The 8,833-nt window shown below is 43.6% G+C and overlaps 1 protein-coding gene across 1 annotated transcript; it reads right to left on the minus strand.

Moving 5' to 3' along the window:
* Window positions 1–2,584: 2,584 nt before the first annotated feature.
* On the minus strand, window positions 2,585–4,798 carry CEBPD (CCAAT enhancer binding protein delta). Its single transcript, XM_063923694.1, has one exon. The coding sequence runs from the start codon at window positions 4,648–4,650 to the stop codon at window positions 3,766–3,768; it is 885 nt and encodes a 294-aa protein (XP_063779764.1). The 5' UTR covers window positions 4,651–4,798; the 3' UTR covers window positions 2,585–3,765.
* Window positions 4,799–8,833: the final 4,035 nt, after the last annotated feature.

Here is an 8,833-nt window from a genome sequence, read left to right on the forward strand (position 1 = left end):
ATAAAGTACCAACTAATCACCTCCTACTGTCATTCATTTTTCAAGCACAGTCTGTAAAATGACAGGAGCTGATTGGTTGGTATTTTATCACTCCCCAAGCTTTGATATCTCTCCCCCTAGTGTTATCATCCATATAAGTTACTGATGTCAGATGGCCTATTACCTTGTACACTATAGATAAAATATTGCGTGTAAACAACCGCACACTCTGTTCATCAATTTCTTCACGGTGCTGCCTTATAGTCTGACTCAATGGTACAGAAATAGGCCAAAAATCTAGTGTAAGGGCACTCAGTCTTCATCATAAGATAAATTTTTATTAATTTCTTCCATCACCACCCAGTAGGCACTGTAAAATCACTTGGAGAATGGCTCTAAAAAACGCTCTATATGTCCACCACATAAATACATGCAGGCAAGCATATGGGTTGGGTATGCTTTACCACCGCTGGTATCCCCGGCAGTCGGCATACCGACCGCGGGATTCTGGCAGCGGAATACCGGGGGGGTAAGGGGGGGCTCGCAAGCGCAAGAAGCAGCTTGCGGGCTCGCTGCAGGCTTGGTGGCGAGCTTTGCTCGCCACAGGTTCTATTCTCACTCTATGGGTGTTGTGACACCCACAAGTGGGAATAATCCCTGCTAGCTTGTATGCCAACTGTCGGGATTTAGAGGGGGCGAAATGTAGCCATTGGTAATGAGACCACCGGTCACATATCTACATCCCAAGCATATGCCTTTGAGAGCAGCAATCACAACATCATAGTATGATAAAATGTCAGTCCCTCCATGGACCGTTCAAAGACTCCAGGAGGTGACTTGCTGAATGGTCCATGGAGGGACTGACATTTTATCATACTATGATGTTGTGATTGTTGCTCTCAAAAGCCATATGCTTGCCTGCTTGTATTTATGTGATGGACATATAGAAACTAATTCAGAGTTGATCGCAGCAGCAAATTTGTTAGCAGTTGGGCAAAACCATGTGCACTGCAGGGGGGGGGGGGGGCAGATATAACATGTTCAGATAGAGTTGGATTTGGGTGTGGTGTGTTCAAACTGAAATGTAAATTGCAGTGTAAAAATAAAGCAACCAGTATTTGCCCTGCACAGAAACAAAATAACCCACCCAAATCTAACTCTCTCTGCAAATGTTATATCTGCCTCCCCTGCAGTGCACATGGTTTTGCCCAACTGCTAAAAATTTGCTGCTGCAATCAACTCTGAGGGGCAGATTTATTAAGCTCGGTGAAGTGATAAAGTGGAAGGTGATAAAGAACCAGCCAGTTAGCTCCTAACTGTTATTTTTCAAACCCAGCCTGTGACATGGAAGTTAGGATCTGATTGGCTGGTCCTTTATCACCTTCCACTTTATCACTTCACCGAGCTTCATAAATCTGCCCCTGAATTACCCCCATGGAGCGTTTTTTAGAGCCATTCTCCAAGTAATTTTAAATTGCCTACTGGGTGGTGGTGATGAAGAAATAAATAAAAATGTATCTTATGATGAAGATTGAGTGTCCTTACATTGGATAGTTTGTCTATAGATAAAATATATATACACACACATATGTAAGGATTCTGCAGTCACTGGTTGTTATTCTGTCATTACATCCTGCATTATGAAACAATAATATCATTTACAATGTAGTTGTATATCTTTTTCAGTTAAGGGACCCCTAGTTGCTCTAAAGAGAGTAGCAGTCAGAATTATGTGTGTACATGTTTTGCAAGATTCTCAGACAAGATACTTGAGACAAGTATTTCCTATGGGAATGTTTTTTATTCCCTATGAACACCAGACTTGATCAGTAAGACCACTGGAGGGCAATGCAGGCAGACATACAATGAAAACAAACAGCAGTACTGTAATTTACCAGTGGCATGAACAATAAAAGGTACATAAAATGTGATCTGTCCTTTTATGTTATGAACATTTCCACTCATATGTGAATGTCACAAGATGCCCTTTTGATATTGCAGCAACTTTTCTTGTAGGTTCAGTGACCTTAGTTTTACTGCCAATGAGGTCACAGAGAGTACATCTATTAAGTGTCAATGATCCCAATAAATCAGAAGTGTGTTATTAGGCATAGATGACAACTGTACATAATATACCTTTGCGGCTAGATTTGATTTTGTAGTCCTTTAGTGGTGTTGGTGGAAACACTTCCATAAACCAGAGATCTCTTGGATACCAATGGGAGTATTTCAATAAGAAACTGTTAATAATAACTATCAAAGCATGGGGAGAGATAACGTACTAACCAATCAGCTTCTAACTCTAATTGTACAGGCTGTGTTTGAAAAATGACTGTTAGGAGCTGATTGGTTAGTGATTTCTTTCTCTCCAAGCATTGATAAATGCTCCCCATTCCCCTGAGGCTTGACTAAGCTTTGTTATTACCCAGCACTGCTACACTACAGTCAGGAGAGAAAAAGTACTGCACTGTGTAATATGCATATATTACAGGTGTATGATAAATATACTTTCACACTCACACCTTGACCAGTGTTCATAGAACTCATTCCATGTCTTTTCAAAATAGTTTCCCAAATGAAGTAGACAATGAGGCATAAAGGCAGGTATTGGTATGTTTTGTTTTTATTATTATTAAAAATGCTGTAAAAATGATCATATAAAAAGGTTGAGCATGCTCATTTTCTTTCCCTAATATCTACAATACAAAGTATTTCTCTCTCAAATCATTTACCAAAAATGTACCATAGCTGCATCAATAAGGGTATAGAAAACTAACATTACAAAAATAATTTAAGGAAGGGGAAATGTTTTAGCTTTGTTTTATATTTGTTGTGGAGAAGAAAAATAATATATATTTATAGTTCTATATTTCCAGGGGTAGCACTAATATTTGGCTACACATTCAAAAACGAAACTGAAGACCAGCACAATTTCTGTTTGGCACTGCCCAGATGTGCCTCCCCATACAGTACTTCCAGCTACAGGCTGCTTTAGGCAAGCAAGGCACTAACAGAACATATCAAATGCTTCTGCCATTGTGAATGGGCACTAGCAGGACAACACATGAGAAACAGAAAGCCAATATCTTGGTTATTAACTTGTAAAGAACTAGTTAAAATGACTAGAAAAGCCAAAGGCACTGGTGAGATGGGTGGTGATTACACAATGGTGTAACACAAGATGTCCATTTTGCAGGCATAAGAAGTTTTGCATTTCCTTAGCTCTAAAGTGTTTACAAAATTAGCGTTTAGCTCTACAGTCTGCGCCTCCCACCATGCGCTTTGTACACATGGATCCCTTATGTGAGGCTGTAGCCTGTGGTGTATAAGGCAGGTCAAGTTGCTTCACATCCATCATGTCTTTAATATTAAAAGTGCAGTACAAGGCACATGCTGCCACAAGTATACTGCATATTTAATGATAATAGCTGATGGCAACTCAACTCTTTGGCACTTTACAATCCAACATGATTGACACCTTGAGTGCCAGAGGGGACAGCAAGGCAGCAACACTTGTCACCTTTCTGGCACACAATGGGTTGTCAGACACCAGTTCCTTGTGCATGATATTGGCGACACAGCTTTTATCCTTATTGCACTATAATAATAATAATATTAATATATTTATAAAAGTCTTAGAAACTGTGGCTCAGTCTTTTTCGAGGGCAAATACAACAATGTCCCAGCAGAACGTGGGTGGTGCAGGGTGCAGCCCTCCCCTCTCAGAGGACCCCCCTTATGATGGACTGAGGTATTGGGTTATCGTTCTAGTCCTTGGGCTGCGGGTTACCGGCAGTCTATGCTCCCCAGGCTGGGCAGGAAGGTGCCCTGTGTGGCTGTGGGAGGCAGCTGCTTGAAATAGTGCCTGAGGTTAGACAAGTCCCGTGTCAGCAGATCGATCCTCTTGTGCAGCTTCTCGTTCTCCGAGGAGAGCTCCAGCAGCTTCTGCTGCATGTCCTGGTTGCGCTGCTTCGCCTTGTCCCGGCTTTTTCGCACGGCGATGTTGTTGCGCTCCCTTCGCTGGCGGTACTCCGGGCTGAAGCGGTCCACGTTCTTCTTGCTACTCCGGTCCTTGCCGCAGGAGGTGCCCACGGTGCTGGAGGGGGACGGGCAAGCGGAGCTGGCGCCGCTGGAGCTGCAGGGCTCCGGGGAGGTGGGCGGGGTGGGCTGCAGGCACATGCTGGTCTGAGCGCAGGTGGCGATCTGGCAGGGCAGGGAGGACGAGATGTCACTATCGCTCCACTCGGGCTCCTGCTTCAGCTGCGCCTTGGCACTGCCCTGGTGGCACTGCGATGCCAGCAGCCCGCTCAGGTAGTCCGCCCCGCACTCCGCCCGGTGCTCCCCGCCGCTGGCGCCCTTGTGGTTGCTGTTGAACAGGTCCGCGAACAGCTCGTCGTTGCAGAGCTCCAGGTTCGGCACCGAGGTCATAGAGTCAATGTAGGAGCTGAAGTCTATGGCGCTCTCGTCGTCGTACATGGCCGGGGCTGCGCTGAGCTCGGCCAGGGTGCTGCTGCCCACAGGGGGTTCCGTCTCCTCGCACATCGCCCGCGGCTTGCAGGGCACCGGGGACCCGCTTAGTCTCTGCTCATAGAAGTTGGTGGGCTCCATGCACCAGGCGGCGGCATATGGAGACACGCAGCGGGGCTCCAGGCTCATGGACAGGGCACTCATGTACGCAGCGGAGCGCTGGCGGTGTCAGGGGCTGCGGTGTGAGCGGCTGCTGTACGGTCACTGTCAGGCGAGTGTCCGGTACCTGTTGCTCTCTGCGGAATATATGGGTTGCTGCTGTCAGTCAGCTCTGGCAGCCCGGTGTGCTACAGCCGCATATATACTTCCCGGCTCCCTCCCTGTGACGTCTGTCATCCTCACAGGGCGGGGAAGAGGTGCTGCCAGGGCGTGCGGGGCTGGGACAGCTTCAGGGCTTCACCTACAGTACACACGCATTAACCCATTCAGTCAGTGCTTGTGTCCTGCCCCCTCACCACTGCCTGCTGCTGCTGGCTCACTGCTGGGGTAATGTGCAGCAGTGTGCCCAGCATCTGTCAGCTACCTGCACATAGCATGTCTTCTCCACAGCTCCCAGTGCAAGCAGTTTGGACCTGCAATGTGTAGGAATTATACAGTCTGGAGCCTGTGGATCTATCGCTCATTCTGTCTATTTAGATAGTACATGTACTGTCTGTGTGTGTATGTATATATATATATATATATATATACATATATATATATATATATATGTATGTATATATATATATATATACATATATATATATGTATGTATGTATATACATATATATATATATATATATATATCAAACACACCTTTTTATCATTTGAGTCAGTTAAAGAGGCAGCATAGTGGCTGAAAGTATTTACTCAGTGGAGTGATGAGAGACATAGCTGGGATCTGGCACAGAGTAGCTGTGGAGTAGAGTATTAGGGCCCTGGAGAACATCCCAAATCCTTTCAGTTCTTTGGAAGTAGGAAAAAAAGTTGATTTTTTTTCTTTTCTTCCAATTTCCAGGGAACTGTAAAACAGAGCAGGGCCCCAACTCAAAATATTTGTACACTGACATCCCAATTTCCTCTGTGCCTGTATTAACAGGTAAATAAGATGGGTGTATAACTATGATCATAGAAACATTGCGGTGACGGAGCCCCCCAGCGATACCTGAGAGGTGGTGTGTGGGGGGTCTCTGTCACCTCCCTGGGGTGTCCACATTCCTCCCACGCCTGGAAGCAGCAGCAGCAGGCTATCCACGGCACCTCCTTCTCCCAAAGATGGCGATACATTCATGGGCGAAAATGTGGCGGCTGGGTGCTAGTACATACGAAAATGGGGGTTTTATCGCATTTTCCCTTTAGTACATCCCGCCCTCATTGCGCATAATAAATGATGCTCCAGCCATTTAGCTCCTGTCGTGTTTGAAAAATGACAGTTATGAGCTGATTGGCTGAAGCACCATTTATCTATCATATGTAACAAGTTTTAAACCTCATTGCGGGCCAGATGTACTACGCCTTTAAAAGTGATTCATTTCACGGTGATTTAAGTCTATTTACTAAGCTTTGGATGGAGATAAAGTGCACAGAGATAAAGTACCAACCAACCAGCTCCTGTTATTTTTTCAAACCCAGCCTGTGAAATGACAGGAGCTGATTGGCTGGTACTTTATCACTGTGAAATGTATAACTTTTAAAGGCTTAGTACATCTCCCTGCTTATGATAAAACTCATTGATAAATCACTCCGCTAGTCTGCCCTTGTACATACACTAGGGTTAATTTATGTCAGGGGCCAATTAACCTACCATCATAGCTGTGGAGTGTAGGAAGAAACCGGAGTACCCAGAGGAAACCCACACAAATATAGGGAGAATATACAAACTCCACACAGTTAGGGCTGTAGTAGGAATCAAACCCACGGCCTTAATGCTGTGAGGCAGTAATGCTAACCATTACACCATTCATGCTGCCCTGTGTGCCTTACAATTGTTCTTAAATGGCAAACCATCTGTAGTAAGAGGTGGTGGTCCCCATTGCAACCAGATAGTAATTACTGGGGTTATGCAATAGGGGGAGCAATAGGCTGCAGGGGCGGGGGGTAGGAGGTCAAGGTTTAGGCTGCAGGAGGGGTAGGTTAGGGATAGGGTTAAAATACTTACTGGGATCCGGCGGGATACTGACTGACGGGATTTCGATTCCAACCAATTCATTTGTAGTCTTATATGAATAATAAACTCATCTTATGCATTGGAATTTCCTGTAATATTCAGGATGTCAGTGGCATTACGGATGTCTTAAAAGGGACATTAATGTATCTGTGCACATCATAGATCCAATGGACTTTGCAGTACTTTCCTGGAAACCTCTATGAATCATTTCTGCATGGTATTGTAACCTTCACTTACTAAAAGGGCTGAATTATCTCAAAGCACGGCATGTTCCACTATAGAATGAAAACATGAGTGATAGACCGAACCCAAGAACGTTCTCTTATAGATAGCAATAAGGTAAATATTTTCCAGATTTGGAAATACTAATATAAAGCCTGGATGTTTTATGACAAATATATATCGCCATAATAAAGATATGTAAAGGGGAAAGATAGAACAATATCTTGACGTTTAAACAAAAATAAAAAGGAACATACAGTATTTTTCTGGAAATAATTCCAGCAATTTTATTTGTGTTCTGGGCTACAAGGATAACAGTCTTCCTAGGCATTGAGTGTGTGTGTTAGACGTCCTTAGAATTAGGCCTCGCTGCCACAGACGGGTGACGGAGCAGTTAGTCCACCTATGGTCACCTATTGATCATTTCTAGAATGTGTGGAGAAGAGGCTCCCTGACTGATTGATAGAGCGAGGAAGCTGTTTACTACGCACTCATCCTATAAATCTGGGTAATTCAGCACAGAGGCAGCCTTTGCATGTATTCTTTGCAGGGAGCAAAATGCTTCCAGGTTGTTGATGCCGGCAGAATGGTCATTTTTCCAGCATCATGTTTATAGTTGCTTGTTGTTAACTGTCCTGCTCTTCAGTTCAAAGTAAAAGTTCTCTGTGCTCAGACTTTAAGTGCAACATAAATGCTAACACAGACAGTGTAATGCTTTTGAAGTTGGAGGCTACATTACTTTGCTTGCTTTGGCAGTGATCAAATGTTTGCCATTATTGGGTATGGGTTACATGACTACCACAAACAAACGTATTTATCAAAGTGTTAAAACAAATACATTATTTTCATAAAGTAGAAACGAACGCCATAGCACGTTTGTCCATTATCCAAGCGTGTGCACTAACTGGCCTCATGCAGTGGGGTAGCATGCTAATTTCCCGCTGATATGCTGTAAGGATGATGCAGGCACTGAGCACAATAGCGGCAGATAGAGTCTACAATCCGGTCATGTTCAAATGGCCCAATCCGTACTATGCAAAGCTTCTTAATCAGATGGAGGCCTTTTAATTATCTAACAATATTTGATTGTAATCCTAGTCGGAATGCCAGCGTTCCGCGCAGTGTCAAGATTCCTGCTTTTGTATTTCGACTGCTGGGATCCCGTCCAGATCCCATTTATATTACACCTTCCAGTATGTGCATACCTTTATTTCTATAGTTCCATTGTTGTTTAACATCTTTAATGTTTAAAATGCTTACTAATTAGCAAGAGAGCTTCTGGAGCAAATATATCGAAATTGTAGAATATAAAATATAGTTTGAACAGAACAAATGTAATTGTATTGGTCTGATATAATGTACCTACAAGTTTTCCATTCAAGCCTCCAAATATTTAGAGTTTGTTTTCTCAATGTAAATGGAAGCAGACAGGTTCTCACCAGGGCTACTAGTTTTATTTGGCAGACGACTCCCCCCTGCTGCCCCTTAATCCACACTAAGAGCCAGTAAGAGAGTCTCTCTCCAGGGGTGTCTGCCTCACTCCTTATCTGGTGTGTATTCCTCTTCTAGTGTCTATATCTCTTTAAACGTTACCAGTGGAATTCAGATGTTTAATCGTAGTTGTGATACTGGAGACATATAACACAGAAATAGAGCACATAACAAATGGGGACACAACTTTTTCTTGTTAAGAGAAGATAAGTCCACACTGATTTTTATCATTCAGGTGTCCTGGCCGCATTGGAGCATAAGCATGATGCTTATAACAATGGCAGACATGTAGTATATGCAATATAACCGAGACTTGGGTCTATTTATTACGCTTTTTTTTTCTCCATAAAATGATGTAGAAACTACAGTTTCTGCATAATTTTATTTATCCCCGCTATATACCAATAGACAATTTTGTTTGAAATCTCCTGCCGAAGACTAATTAGAGCTGCAGATAGCATTCCTCGT

This window comes from Pseudophryne corroboree, chromosome 5 (genome assembly GCF_028390025.1).
Source record: "Pseudophryne corroboree isolate aPseCor3 chromosome 5, aPseCor3.hap2, whole genome shotgun sequence".
NCBI classification, from domain to species: Eukaryota; Metazoa; Chordata; class Amphibia; order Anura; family Myobatrachidae; genus Pseudophryne; species Pseudophryne corroboree.

Excerpts from the sequence above, each read along its gene's own strand:
- CEBPD (XM_063923694.1), bottom strand. The coding sequence starts at position 4,650 with ATGAGTGCCCTGTCCATGAGCCTGGAGCCCCGCTGCGTGTCTCCATAT.